This window comes from Cornus florida, unplaced genomic scaffold (assembly GCF_030987335.1).
Source record: "Cornus florida cultivar Cherokee Brave unplaced genomic scaffold, ASM3098733v1 CherokeeBrave_3.0.0_Hap2_Chr11, whole genome shotgun sequence".
NCBI lineage: Eukaryota > Viridiplantae > Streptophyta > Magnoliopsida > Cornales > Cornaceae > Cornus > Cornus florida.
The window spans coordinates 49,409,325-49,425,363 of record NW_026775581.1 but is presented as its reverse complement, the minus strand read 5'-3'; the positions used below and the strand labels follow the sequence as shown (position 1 = coordinate 49,425,363).

Sequence of the window (16,039 nt, the reverse complement as noted above, 5' to 3'; positions counted from 1 at the left end):
TCAATCGGGCGTCAAGTTCAATCAATCCAAGTACTCTAGTAGCCACCGGTCAATGAGTTCGATAGATCAATGTATCGATTGTACAAATATGCCTTTTTTCTATTGAAAGGATCAATCGATCAGGCTTTCTATCGCTCCTTGATGTTTTTCTTTTTCAAAACTCAGGACATTGTTCACTAAAAAATTGGAATATATACCCTTTCTTCTAAATACATCAATCCTCGTCAGCTTCAATCAAAGTTCCATGTTTCAAATACTTGGATCTTCTCAAGTTAAATTATATTTAATGCTCAAACCTAGGCCCTAGATTGTTCAACTATCCAATAAACTAACTCTTATATCACCTTTACCTAACCATGATTGAGATTAATGAATTTCTCCATATAGTCTTCAATGCTTCTTTATCTTCATCGTCTTTGTATACATTTTATTCAAATACATTCCAGTTTTGTATTAAAAAAATTGTCAACGCAAGACTCACTGTGTTAAGAATGGGGAACATGCCAACGGGAGGATTCAGCATACAAGATGCCAAGACGGTTTGGATCTCTTATAAGGTTAGACTGTGGAAGAGCGCAAACAGAAGGATGAGGAAAAAAATTGCTATGCATATTAAGTTCCTGTCACAATTACTAGCGGCCCAAGGAAAGTTAAGACCCAAGGTCCCCGAGAACTTAAAGCACAAAATGCAGCAAAAGGTCTGAGCCTGAGTAAAGTAAAGCAATTTTTTGACACATCTACATATTTGACATATGAGTAAATTATCCTGATCAGTTTGGCCTAATTACCATTGGTTTAAAATCTTGCAAAAATCACTTTGATACCACCCTGTCAAAGTTAGTCCGCTAACATCACAAGACATTATACAATTTTAAAATTCCTTTTCGATGCCCTTTATTTCTTTCTCTAAAAATCACACTCCCCACTTCTAGCCCCTCTCCCCACCACCACCACCAGGATTGCCACTCCCCACTCTCTCATTGTTATAGATGGCCCTTCAATCGTCATCCGGCCACCAATACATACACACACAACACCATGTGCACACACACACACACTGCAAGCAAGAGACCTAGTTTCTTCCCTTCTATCCTCCCTCTATTTCTTCTTTTCCATCAAAATTTATTGCAACCAGTTGGTTCAGTCAACGACAACAAAGGCAAGCAACAACGAAGCTATCCTGGTAACAAGTCTACTTGAGATGTTATTGAAGGTCACTAGCAACGACGATGGCAGTTTAGGGTGTCAACTGTCAACGGTGAGCTGTGATGATCGAAGGGATAGTTGACGACCCAACGCTGGATAGGCAACCATACTGATTTCGTGAGCAATGCAGCTAGTGGTGGCAGAATTGACTCTGATATGTCATCGGTAATGCACATTGAGATGGCTGGAGTTAGGGCATCAAGACAGCAGTGAATCTGGGTTTCTTACAATTCACTACCTTCATGGTGCATGGATACAGCACTAATCGCAATCACCATGTGTTGAGTGTAAAATTTTTGTTGTTATTCAAACCAATAAAAATCCGAACTTAACCCATTTCAAGCCCAGTAATTTCTGTAATGGAATTCCTCTATTTATGTGTCTTCGTATCTCCCTAATATAACTAAGGCTCAAATGCATAGTTCCAAAATTTGCTTTTCATTCCATCATGTAGCTTCCAATAAACATGTAAAATTGTTTTTGTGGAGGGTCGAAATTCAGTTTTGGACCGAAGATTTCGGAGCAGTAGACAAGGAGAGGAGATGGTTTTGATGGTGATCTTAATCAGGGAAATAGACAAATACGATGGTAAAGGTGGTCTTGAGGGGGAGAGAGAACTGAAGATAAGAGGCGGTGGTTGATTGAGCAGTGGGGATGAAATGGCAGTGGGAGCGGCAGTTAGAGAATGCAGAGAACAGAAAGGAAGTGTAGAGACGGTGGCGCCCGTTGAATCTTGGTGTGTGTGTGTGAACAAGTTAATTTATACGTCTTCAATTATCTCTCTTCCTCATCTCTCTCCATATATTTATATGCATAAATATATGACCAAACAATTATCATAAATACAAGTTAAATACAAACAAACCTCAATTATCATAAATACAAGTTAAATGCAATTATCATAAATACAAGTTAATATATATTTATGTGTGTGTGTGTGTGAACAAGTTAATTTATATGCATAAATACAAGTTGAATCATTGTTATTGAGAAGAGAGAGAAATTAGAAAGAGAAGTAAAAGGTAAGAGATTGCACATAAGAGAATTTTCGGTATTTAAGGTTTACTCTTTAGCAGGCCAAACAATTCACTAACGATGAGGATGTAAGAGTTATTTCAAACAAACCTCAGGGGAGGTTAGCCAAATTCTTTTCACAGCTTTAAACCAATTGTAGTAAGGCCAAACCTCAAGGGAGGTCAGGGTAACTTACCATAAGCACATTTATCATTGAAACAATTTATAATATGCAACACATTAGAAGATAATTAGAAGGGGAAAAATAACACCTATACATTTTATATACTATTAATTATCATATAATTCAAAATCAAGCACTACATACATGTAATTCAAGTAGAATAAGACATAAGTGTGGCAAGGGCCCCTTGCGACGAATTTTTCAAGCCTCATCAGGATCACAAGGGACAAAAAGGTCATGGTTGTTGAATATTTTAGGATCTCTAAGAGTAGGATGATGAGGATGTAAGCTTTATTAGGCCAATAGAGGATAGGGAGTCTAATGGAGTAGAGGCCTTCTTAGGCATGTTATATGCTCAAAGACTATATATACCTATTGTTGATTTTCAGGTGGATCGATTCAAGGGAGAAATTTTGAGGTGAGATCCTTTAAGGATGCTCACGGAAGGGAGATTTTTCGGGTTATTATGGAAGGCCATTTGTCATGCTAAAGCATCTCCTGAAGCGGCTTTCTTTGGTAAACTGTGTTCTGAGGATGTGCTTGCTAGTTAGAGAGGATGTAAGAAGAACAGAAGATCATAGTGGCAGGCAGCCCCTTGCCTGTGGTAAAGTATTTAATAATACAAGAATCTGTCGAAGGGGTGTTATCTACTATCCAGACTCTAAAACATAGGTCGCGCACAAAGACACACATAAAAATATTGCCAAATTCATACCACACCTTATCCTACCTATTCCAATCTATGTCGTATTAGCGTGTCTGCATTGCATCCTATCTGAATCTCGTACTAATGTCCATACTTTACAGGTTAAGCCCCAATATTTGATCAACGTACGAGGCACATATAACATGTTCCATGCATAAGCAAAACCCCAATAAAAGAGAAATGTATGTAATGAGTACCCCACTACCTCGGCCAGGACTCTACGTTAAGCATTCAATTTGAACTCTGATGTTCTCATTGACCTCAATATGTAAGCCTTAAAAGCATCATGCTATGGCCCAATGTAATGTATTTAACTAGGATTGGCTACCTATTACCCAGTTTCACTCTTACGAACCTCAATTGGAATAGAATTTAGCAGCCCAACAATTTCCTTGAAATTGCTATGGATAACAACCACAAAAAGGGAAGAAAATAACATTAACGACCAAAAAATATTTAATGAGAATCTCAATAAATAAAGTTTCTTGTTGATAACATATTCTAGCATATGAATCTAAACAATTTAAGAAACACTAATCTTATTATAGATAAGGCATCATCTATATATTGGAAATTACCTCTTGAATCGTGCTTTCCTTCAAATCATCTCCGTGGAATAATGACTGCCATGCCAAAAAAAGATATATATTACATTATAACCCCAGCACAAATGGTAATACACATCAAAACCAAGGTTCTAAATTTTTTAAGCCAACACACCCCAAGTTTATTTCACTGCTAAAGAAATTATGTTTGTCAAAACATGAGTAGGCCAAACCTTGATGTCCAGTTTCAAGTACAAGGATGGAGCTTCTTCCCACTGTCCAGCCATCCTCTGTATCTCTTCCCGGGTAAAACCATGCACATTCCTAGCTGTGCAACCCTGAGTCCAAAAAGGACATTAACATCCCACCAAGGGAAATAAAATCTTCCCTAGTATTGCTATATTTTTATTGTGTATTCAAAATATGTAATGTAGTTTTCTTAAGGATAACAAGACTTCACATTGTGAGGCTAAAACCTACAGTAAGAAAAAACTTGTACGTGAAAATTGAACTCACCGCTGGATCCTTGTACGTAGCTTCTAATAGGTAAACTTCATAGCCCGATCTCTGAAACAAAATCAAAGAACAATTGGTATAACAAGTAACAAACGTTGAAATCATAAGCCAGTACTCTGTACTTCAAACACCATAATAACAGCAGCAACAGCAATAGCAGTACATTACCAGTAGCAGCCATAATAGACAAGCCCAGGTTCAGTGATAGGACAATCAATTCAGAAAGAAAAAAAAATCTCAAAAGCAGCATACTAAAGGCAGATGAGCTAGCAAACATAAGATTAATAATGCAAAGCAAAAACAGAATCAGCATTGCCTTTATTTCACAGCTTACGCTCAATGAAATTATGGAAAAGTTCGACTTCCGTAAGCAAATTCGGAAACTGATCCATTTTTTATAATGTTAATAAAAATTTCAAAATATCTTAAATACAAAATTCAGTCAAGAATTTGGTAAACTACTTTGAGAAGTTTTCCTACAATAAATAAACTATCATGAAGACAACACAAATAGAAGATTTATTGTTAGCAAAAATTCAGAATTCAAACCAATATGATAATCACCGAAATAATGGGGCATCTATACCAAGGTCAGTACAAGTCCGCCATATCAATGACCAATACCTCCATAATTTTTCTCACCTAAGATTAAAGAAACAATTTCAAAAATTCATTTGGTATGTAGCCCCCAAAAGAAGGTGATTATCTAATACTGGTGAACTGCAACTTGCTTCCAAACAAATCGAAGGGATCAATAATCAGATGCAAAATGGGCAGATCAAACTGTCCAAGACCCCACCCCACCACCCCTAAATTTTTCCCCTAACCATTATAAAATTCAAATAACAAATAAATGGAATGGCTAGAAGTATGAATCAAAGTCCAAGAAACCCTTTTACCAGAGAAAATCAAGACTTCTTTCATGAAATTTAAAAAATATATAGTTATTTTGAAGATTGACACAACATAGTCAAACCATCATGTATGCATTTTGTATGAGATTTCAAACCTAACATCTCAGCAATTCTTTGTAACCATGATCACATATAAAGTAATGCTAAAAAATGCCAATGGTGTTGGTATGTGTACTTTCTAAGTAGACAAAACAATATAACATTGCCAAATTTCAAATTAAGATTATAAATGAATTCTTAAATATTGCAAATGTCACTCCCAATATCAAAACTTTAAATATTCTGAATGTGGTACTGGTTGCAACTAAATAGGGCCCAAAAGTTATTCTTTTTTTTTTTTGATAAGTAAGATTTTATTAAAAACGCTCAAAAGGGGAGCGAAGCCCAAAGAAACAAAAGGGCCAAAGGGCGCCTTAGACCTTCAGAGAGGCCAAGAAAACAAAAGTTATTCTTAATGATAAAAACAAAGAATATCATCTGCCACCTGGCAAAACCGCAGGCCTTTTTTTTTGGGGGGGGGGGAACAAACTTCTAAAAGGCTAATTATATTGCACACTGTTTCATCTAATCACATAAAGTCTATGATTTTTAGAATTACAATCCACCAAAAAACTGTATAATGCAAGCACGGTTCAAGTAGTGACTTTCTTTTTTTAATACTTTTTGAAATTTTAAATTCACTTAATTTGAGAAATTAGTTTTCAACAAATTATATATACATGTTACGTAACTCCTTAAAAAAAAAGAAAGCCACCATAATCATTGTCAGGGGACGCTATTCAGGCATCCTCTTTTATTATCAGCTCTACACATGGTGAATTTTTTTTTTTAATTCAGACAGCCGATAAATAACATAAGACAATAAACCATATGAAAACATTACAATATGGCCTTTGAATCACATTACATTAGGTGTAAACTAAACCTTCCCAGGTCATATTGAATTATGCCACGAGATATGAAAATTCAAGCTTATTTGAATTCATGAGAAAAGAAACAAGAAAAAGATTGGATTAACAAATCTTCATTTTTTATAACCTGATACATACAACCATAATCAGCTCAACTAAACTAGGAACGTTATTAAGTTTTAGAAGAAAACTACAAAAATTATTCATCTAATCAGACTTATTGTTAAAAGATGTGAACAGAAAAGTTGAAATTTTCATTCACCCAAAAAAAAAAAAAAAGAGTTGAAATTTTCATATAGCCAATATAAATCTTTCACGTGAATTCTTTTGCACATCATAAATCCAAACAAATTCCCCAGATGTCAGACGGCAAAGCAATGTGATTACAAAATCATTTTAGCATATCCATGACTCCATGTAGCATATTGCTGCCAACACTCATCATCTACACAAATGTGATCATGCAACAGAATGACTAATAATATTGTGGTGGTGGTGGTAATGGTGGTGGTGGTGATGATGATGAGGTTGAAAAGCCCATAACATGAAAAATCACTTGTTTTGGCCTCACATTGACTATTTATTAAGTGTGTGTTCACTCCATATCAGTTTCCACTAGAAGAAAGGAGCAACAGCTTTCTAACAAAAGCAGCCTTGACAATTTAATAATGTTACAGTTACTATCAATTTTTGATACAGGGATGTTAAACATCATGGAACTAGAGAAATACAATAAACTAAAAAAACAAAGTTAAGAGGACAGTAACTAAAGCAAAACAAAATTCTTCAGACAGTTTATATGAAGATTAGGTGCACAAGAGGGTGAAAAAACCCAAGACAAACTGAAGAAAGTAGGGTAAAAGAGTAAACAATAGTCATTTAGAAGAAATAGGAGAAAAGAGTGATATTCAATAGGAGAAGAGAATATAATGGTGAGGGAAGAAATGAAGCTAGGCTTTCCCCTTCCCGCCTTCTTTCCAAAAAACACTACATTAAAGCATGGAGAACAAATATAATAGTAAGATAACTATAAAATCTAGAGTATGTTACGTTTCACTTCTTCTTTTTCTCTTTCTAATTTTTTCATGCTCTCCTCGAGCAAACTATAGGAATATTAATCAAATTCTGAGTAAAATTATACCACTTCAACCAAACAAAACAACACTTAATGCACAATAGTGCACTCAATTGAATAAATAGACCAAACCTTCTTACTTATCCAAAAAAAAAATAGACCAAGCCTCCTTATACTTCGTTTGTTACTTCTTGAGAAAAAAGAGAGAGTGGGGTTTTTAGATAAAGGGGCCTATAGTTTCTTATACAAATCGAAGTTCATGGATCAAGGTGAAAATTTTAGTCATCAAACCTGAAAAACGAGAAAACAGAAGTGAGAAACTGGAGATCAGCGGTCTGTGTGGGAGTGGAGGATCTATTCGTTAATCATAATTAAAGAGCCTCTTTTCGCAAAAGCAATTTAGTTTGGCTAAAGGCAAGGTCAATCCTTCCCTTTACAATATTTTGTATTATATAGAGAATATAGATTCTTTTGTGATAGGTATTGTCTGTGCCCTATGTACACGGTTGCAGACGCTTAGGCACTCTTCAGTGTATTTATCGAAAAAGTAAAAGCTTTAAAAGCAAGGATGGCATAGGCCTAAGTTTCAAATGCCCATCCTGACCAGCCCCTACAAGTATGGCGATGGGTCACCAGTAGACAGGTAATGGCAAGGATTGGATCCCTCACATTGCCTGCATTAATTTCAAAGTAGACCATAAGCAACCATACTTTCCTTTCCGTTTTTCTTTTTCTTTTAATAAGTAATACACATTCATGGTTCAACCAGATACTGAATCCTGCAAATCCCCCTTCGTGGATGTGGCAGCAAATACCACTCAAGCTACAAGCTGGTGGAACCAAAGCAAATATGCACATTTATCAAAGTTCTTGGGAATCTAATGACATATTACAGGTACTTGGGTTTAAAGATGAACATCTCAGTCACATATAGGGGTGGCAAAAATCGATATGACCTGCCAACTCGACTAGAACACAACATGAAGTTGGGGGTAGGATTGACCTTGATTTTGTAAGTATCATAATCGTGTCAACCCATTTAATTAATCTTGTCATGTTCTTGTTTCCAGACACAACCCGTTTAATCAGTTGTGACATAATCATGTCAATTAACCAGATTAATCCAATTACACCCGTTTTGTGTCAGTTCACCAGATTAACTTGTAACATGTTTTAACCCAATTACTACAGGAGATTTTGTTATATCAATATAAACCCAGTTTTGATATTGTATTGTCTTTTATTGTCAATTGTATTTGCCCTAGTTGTCCTCATTTTCATGAATAGTCATCTATTATATCATTTTTTTTCCCACTATATTTGCATTTTATATTTAAAAATAGGTTAATGAATGGATTGGACGAACAGACTACTATTAGGACGACATACTAGTATAACCCGCCAACACGAATTGCCACTTCACAAAGGGTTCATAAAGAGATACGAGAGGCATTCCACATGCCCTTAATATTGATATTGGATCTGTTAAAATCAATAAATAAGGCATCTTTGAGCTTTTAAAAATGCTATAGTGACCATTTTGATCAATCATGAAATTGGTATGACACCACGTTAGACGTGGAAAAGGTGACATCTGACAAATTCAAACAATGATTATGACCATTTGTTCCGAAGAATCAAGTAATTAAGCTGCCCATGAAGCCTCTAACAGCTTTGAGAATATTTCACAACAGAGAATCTTAAACTAAGAAAACAAGACAGATCTATTTGTCAAAAGAAATGGACACTAATGGAAATATCCCGATTCTAATGGGGCTACGCATGGTGATCCTTCTCTTCTTTCTGCTTAACTATCTCATTCAAGTATTTCACATTAATGTAAAATAGGTTTAATGCATTAAACACACTGACAATAAACTAGAATCATATCTTGGATAGTCAAAAATGCAAAATATAGCAATAACACTTCTAAAATAAGCAAACGCAGCAGATAACATTGTAAGTGTCCAGCTTAAAGGGAATCTACACACAAAGAAAAGAAATTGCAGACCTTTAAAAATCCCCAGAAAAAGAAAATGTGAACAGAAATACTCGAAGAGGCGGTGAGAATGAAAGAATTGAGGTTATACCTTCGCAGTTGCCCAAAACTGAGCAAAATCAGCTACCCGCAGATTGCGGTCATCCACTAAGACGAAGCACACATACCAGCAACAAATGGGTCAATTGCCGAACAAAACTGCATCTGTAGTTAGTTAAAATGAAGGCAGTGCACACGCACTGCATCACCACTTAATCTATAATGAGACTAGATTTTTATTGGGAGAACCTTTCTTAATATTACTACATTTTTATACCTAAGGCTCAATACTTTTGTACAAATAGTATCAGTTTCCTAAACTAAACAAAAATCCAAGCATGAATATATGCATAAGCCCATTCAGATACAAACCTCGCCTAGTTGGAGCTACCACTAGTGGCAGAATTTAGCAATCACATACAGAAGCGTCAAAAGTCATTTAAGCAAAAGAAAACTGCCCTCGATTGAGTATAAAAATTTTCAACAAAATATGCAAGTGATGCCATCTCAGGAGGAATTAACATATGAACAATGCATCAACCTTCAAATGACCGTAACATAAAAAATAAATAAAATGACAACATTTATGCAGGAATGTAAAGCTTTCAATTTTGAATAAATCTGGCACTTTCACACAGAAAATTCATACCAATTATGAAGGAGAAAACCCCCTCCTCAAGGGTCTTTTTAAAAGCTTTCAACATGCTTGACCGATAAGCCTGTTTTACAAACAATACCAGAGTTGGAAACAACATAGAGAAACCACAAATGAAATGGATGCAAGTATTTAATGGGAATCTGACTGACAACCATGCCAAAATCTGACGGATTGATAAATATATATATATAAAATATAAAAAAATTAAAAAAAACCATGAATCAATATAGGAATCCAAGACTGAAAAACATGTCAAAATTTGATAGGAAATAAGCAGTTAAATAGGTCATCTAACAGACTTTTTAGAATTAAAAAGCAGAACTAAAACTACCTCCACAAAAATCATCGAACAGTGTACATTTAGATATCTCATCAGGTACGCAAGGCATCCATTTATTTTCATGGAGATAGAATGTAAAAGTGCAACCCATGATCAAGAATGGCAACACTCACTGAAAATTCTTCAGATCAAGAACATGAGCATGAACTGCACGGATGGATGTTTGAATTCCAGGGAGCAAAGGGAAAACTTCCGGCTTTTTATGAAAGGTCAAGTTTAAAATAAATAAAATTCCAGTAAAGGAAACATAGCCAAGCAAACGCCGTCATCATATGCTGAAATCAAGCTCAAACCTTAAAGCTCTCTCAATCAATATCAAAATTATTATGTTCGAAAGAATGTTTTAACCGATGTAACTCAAACTAAGACAAGTGTATCTGGTGCAGGGGTGTATATATATCAGACTTCCTCATATCCAAATCTTAGCATAAGGGGACATGTGTCTAAAAGTTGGATATGCGTACGTAGATATGTATTGCACATTTAATTACATTATATGTTTTTCTACAGTTAATTAATGTTTAATGTTGTTATTTTATAAGAATATACTCAATTATAACTCAAATTAAATGAGATGTCGTAAAAGAAAAGAATTTCTATTTATCTCATTAATACAAAACTCACGGTTGCTATTAAATTTGAACGTTTTTCTTCAATCATGCCATGAGAAGGATTGGGCTGTCCAGTTTGGGTTTGTGTGTCAGAACACATCTTATAACCATACCCATGTTGTGTCGTGTCATGTCAACGCGTGTAGTTGAAGGGAAAGAGGAGTCTCCATATAACATATGTTTTCAAAACACTGAATATAGAAATAAGGCAGAAAATTTGAATGAATGCTATTTTCCATTTGTAGTATGTCTTCCACTATTTTCTAATTTTTGAAATCGTCCTTCCACTTCTAGACACACTGTTTCTTTTAAAATCATTCCTATTAGCACAGAGTTATGTTTCTCACGTTAATTCCTTATATAAACCTACCACAAGTCTATCTAGTATTAGCTTAAACATTTCTCTTTTCCCTTAGAGGAAGTATATGACACCATGTATCTTCGTAATGCTGAGGAAACATTTTCCTGCAAATTTTGGTAAAAGATCCCCATTTTTCTAAAGAAAGCCACTAAAATTTGAATTTAAATACCAAAGGGCCTTTGGCCCAATGGTATAACTTCCCCATCTTCAAAGAAGAGGGGAGGGGTTCGAGCCCCGGCGTGGGCAAAAATGTGTGTGTGTGTTTGCTTTACCATTCAAAAAAATATATATTTGAATTTAAATTCGTATTTATATATCCTTGTTTTTTTATCAAAAAAATATATATATATCCTTGTTCCAAGGGGTGTTGTGTTTGTGTACATATTCAAATCAGACCACAAAGTCTCTTTCTGTGCTTGTGGCTGGACCAAGGTTGTTAAAATCGGGATTCTACGTAAAATCGTTTTGAACTTCGTAAAATCGGAATTGTAGAATCGGATCGTAAATCATAAGATTCTATCAACATGTAAAAAAGTAATTAAAACTAGTTTCTTAAACAATAATATGTGTAAAATATAGCAATAATAAGGCCAAAATACAAAAAATTAAAAAATAAAAAGGAGTATAAAAATATTATTCTAAAGTCTGAATCTAATATAAAATAAAAATCAGAATGGAAAAATAATTACAACCAAAGTGTGATGGGCATTTTTTTTTTTGGTGGAAGTTTATACAACTTTTATAAATAATAAAGAAATATACGTATATAAGCTACAGTTTCGGCTGAAGCAAACTGGCCCAAAGGCCCCAAAAAAATACAAATCAGTGGCTTTTTTCCCGGAAATATTCTGGACGTGGATAAATGTACATAAGCTACAGCTTGGGCTGAAGTAAACTTTCCAAAGGCCCAAAAAAAAATACAAATCAGTTCTAGAGGAGGATAATGATGCCCCAACAAACAAAATAAACAAAAGCACACTTAACTGTGCGAGATAAATCTTTAAGAGTGACTTTGACTAGGCACACTACCACATGCTTGTCGGCAACCAGAAAAAAGAAAAGGAAGATGCTTCCTATATATCATCATCACTTAGTCCGGCGGTTTAGGTGGCGGCCGAGATGCAGCGAAGCCATTTTCCCATTCCTTCATAGCCAGGTGAGCCTCCAATCGTGTCCCTTTGCAAGATGCTTTCTTATTTTGTATCCCAACCATCAAAAGAAGGAACCAGCCAACAAAAAAAGGGTCTCAAACAAGAAATCAAGTCGAATCAGGGGAATCGCATAGAATCGTGCAATTCTACGATTCTATGTACAATTCCACTGATTCTACATACGATTTTGTCAAGGAAACGACTTTATTGCGATTTGGATCGATTTTGGGGGTTGGGGTCATAGAATCGTGCAATTCTACAATCCGAAATCGTGATTTTAACAACCATGGGCCGGACCCTTTCAACCCAAACTCAGACCAACTAGCTCAATTCAGAAAATCCTAAACCCCAACCACTTCGATTGGCTAGATGAACCCCATCTTTGATTCAGGAAAAATTTTCAAACATTCGGTTTTGTAACTATGAGGTGTGACTACTGTATTTTTAGGTTTCCAACCAACCCCAACTTAAATTACTCCCATTATATCAATGTGAGCAGATTTTGAGACACATCAATTTCAGGATAGCCATGTCAAAGGCGTTAACAATTGAGTTAACATTATAGCTCCCACTTACATATCTAGTTTGAAAATTTCCACCAATACCATCGGATCTTTTCTCACCCCTATTCTTGCTGTTTGAAACCTTTCTATTCACATACGCTCTCTCTCTTCTAACCCTTTTCCCCTCTCCATTCATCTACATATATTCTCTTTATATAAGAGCCCTTTCGTCTTGCATCAGGTAATTAATGGGTCTTGATCCCACAAATCCTATGATACAAGCACAAATACAATTCGCAATCCTAATAACGAATACATATATCCCCAATTCAATAACCACATCCAATCCAAAAACTAGTAGTAAAGGAAAAAAAAAAATATATTAGAAAGAACATTCTGTACAATAAATAAATATAAAACTAACCATGTTAACTAAAAACTACTACTACAACAACAACCAAGCCTTTTACCAATTACTTGGGGTCGGTTTCCATTTTGCTCTATTTAAGGCTATAGTCTCATTAAATCCACATGCTATTATATCTTTCTTTACTAACTCTACTACCTAAGTTAACTTCGGTCTTTCTCTTCCCTTACTATTACTCTCAATGTGGACTATGTCATTTTTCCTAACCGCCGCACTTAAAGGACTTCTTTGCATGTCCAAACCATCTTAATCGATTTGTATCATTTTATCTACAATTGGTGCTACTCCAACCATCTCTCGAATTTGATCATTTCTGATTGTCCTTTCTAGTCGCACATTCATCTCAACATTCACATTTCTGCCACTCACTTTCTACAAATGATGTTTCCTAGCTGCCCAACATTCGGTACCAAAAAGTATGGCTGGTCTTATAACTGTTCGATAGAACCCCCTTTCAATCATAAGGGGATACGCCTATCACACAATATACTAGATGCACTCTTCCATTTAACCCGTCCTGCCTTGATTCTATGATTAACACCATCTCCAATTTCTCCCTCATTATGAATAATTGAGCCTAAATAACGAAAATGTTCACTTTTTGTGTACCTCTTGATTCTCAATCTGAACTACATCCACATTTGTCTTTATAGATTTACTAAAGTTACACTCCATATATTCAGTTTTATTTCGATTCATCTTAAAACATTTTAGTTATAAAGGTTCTTTCCAACCCTCCAATTTGGCATTAACTCCTTTAATCTCATCAACTAAAACAATATCATTGGCAAATAACACACAACACAGGATCTCATCTGCAGATAGATCTTTGCAGGGGAAGATTTTCATAGATACATGTCCTTTATTGTGTAAACTTAATGCCGACCCTTGGTGTAAGCCTACAGTAATTGGGAATTCACTTGCTTTCCCTACAGGCATTCTAACTATAGTCACACAACCATCATACATGTCCTTTATTGTGTCAATGTATCCCTTTGTGACTCCTCTCTTTGTTTAGACCCTATGTATTAGGTCTCTAGGTACTCTGTCATAGGCTTTCTCCAAATCAAAAAAAAAAACATACAGATATCTCCCTTCTTCACTCTTTAAGTTTCCATTAGTCTCCTCAATAAGTAGATAACCTCCATCGTTAACCTACCCGGCATGAATCCAAATTGATATAATCAAAATTTAAATTAAAAAATTGATTGTTAAATCTTACTATTTTAATCATTTCTATCTAATATTTAAATCTTCAGTTGAATCATTATTATTGGCTCAGATCAACCTAAAACCCATGGTCGATCCACCAGTAATAGAATCAATAAGATTCATGTCATTACAGTTCAGCCCCTCTTACCATATCTGGAGAAGCAAACCGAATTGAGATCAGAATGGAAATCCACAATGGATCCTTGTGTCCATGATAATGAAGTCAGCACAATACTGGCACAGGGTAGTTCAGATTGGCCATCCGCCTACTTCAATGGAAGGCTTCTAGGATTCTACAACTAAAAAAATTTATAGAAATTACATTGTTCCTATGCAACAGACTAATATATCAACCAAGCTCTCAAATAAATCTACCTTTGATATCATGGAATAAGCAAACACCATGCAAATATATAAATTATTAGGTTTTTTTGGTTCTAGAAGACAACTTGGGTTACCTCCTCCATCTCAGGTTCATAACAGTATTCCATGACCTTTTTCGTAACTGGTTTCTTCCCTCTGACAGAACCAGAGGACCTGGAAGCGTCAATACCCTCAACCTATGGAGCAGAAAGAAATACTTAATTCAGATATTATTGCCAGAAACTAACAGAGGTAGAAGACACAGAAAGTAACCGAAAGGAAAGCAAAACAATGAGAATGGAGAAGATCTAGAGAAGCCAGCAACATTTCTGTGTTAAAGACCTACGAGCCTGCAGACAAACCTTTTCTACTTCAGTCATGAAGTAATCATCCATGGAATGAATACGAGGGGCATCACCACCATTTTCAACCTCAAGGTCACGCAACATCTTCGCCAAGTAGCTTTTTCCACTTCCTACAAGTATAACAGTACAAGAAATGCAAAAAAATTATTGAAGATGTGATCAGCATGTCATAAACTCGCTTATCTAAGAATTGAAAACTTCAAAGTTCTTTTTTTTTTTATTTGGTAGGCCAAATTATAATCCATGTGGTATATATTTCTACATTTACATTTTACAATATTTACCAGAGTTGGCTATGATAAGGTCTCTCTTATGACAACAGTCATTAATTCTCCCTATTGATCATTAGATTAGAATTTAAATAAAAATAATAATGTTAAATCAATTCCAATTCGATAGATAATAAAGAGAGCTAGTGGCTTGTGATAGCATTTTCCTATTTCCAGAACGAATTTACAAATAACTATAGAAGAGAAAAGGAGGTGAGGGGATCAAAAAGGAAAATGCATCCCAATGTTCATCTGTCTCAAAAAACTATTTGCTTTCTATGTCCATAGAACTTTGTGTTAAGCTTTACCTAGCATTTCTATTTATATAGAAATTTTTTTTTTTTCTTTTTTCCGATAAGTTTCATTATATAATATCTACTAATCCAACATATGGTAGAATCTTAAGTTTCCAACAGCTAATTTCCAAGAGATTTATTCAGAACTAATGTGCACAAAATCTTGATAGGTTGTCCTCACCCCATCGAAAAATATGCAAAACTATGCGTAGTCCCCATTGAGTTTGAATCCTCTTTATACAAATTGAAATTAAACTTTATCCAGGAGCCCAGCATGACAATAGCTTAGGAACTAAAAGTAGATCAACCACCGATGATGGCCAACGCCAGTAAGAATTGCTGATAACAGTAGATATTGGTATATACCAACTATC

The 16,039-nt window shown here is 35.2% G+C and overlaps 1 protein-coding gene across 3 annotated transcripts in view; it reads right to left on the bottom strand.

The window, feature by feature from the left end:
• The window catches only part of LOC132283996 (uncharacterized), a 45,021-nt gene that overhangs the window by 16,834 nt on the left and 12,148 nt on the right, over window positions 1-16,039 (bottom strand). For all 3 annotated transcript variants that reach the window (XR_009472178.1, XM_059786059.1, XM_059786058.1), the window contains exons 3-9: window positions 15,098-15,210; window positions 14,831-14,932; window positions 9,759-9,828; window positions 9,162-9,217; window positions 4,172-4,222; window positions 3,889-3,993; window positions 3,689-3,733 (exon numbers count right to left, since the gene is read on the bottom strand). Coding sequence is in view for 2 of the 3 variants with exons in the window: in XM_059786059.1 (XP_059642042.1) it covers window positions 3,689-3,733; window positions 3,889-3,993; window positions 4,172-4,222; window positions 9,162-9,217; window positions 9,759-9,828; window positions 14,831-14,932; window positions 15,098-15,210 (542 nt within the window). In the remaining variant the exon portion in view is untranslated. The remainder of the gene's footprint in view (window positions 1-3,688; window positions 3,734-3,888; window positions 3,994-4,171; window positions 4,223-9,161; window positions 9,218-9,758; window positions 9,829-14,830; window positions 14,933-15,097; window positions 15,211-16,039) is intronic.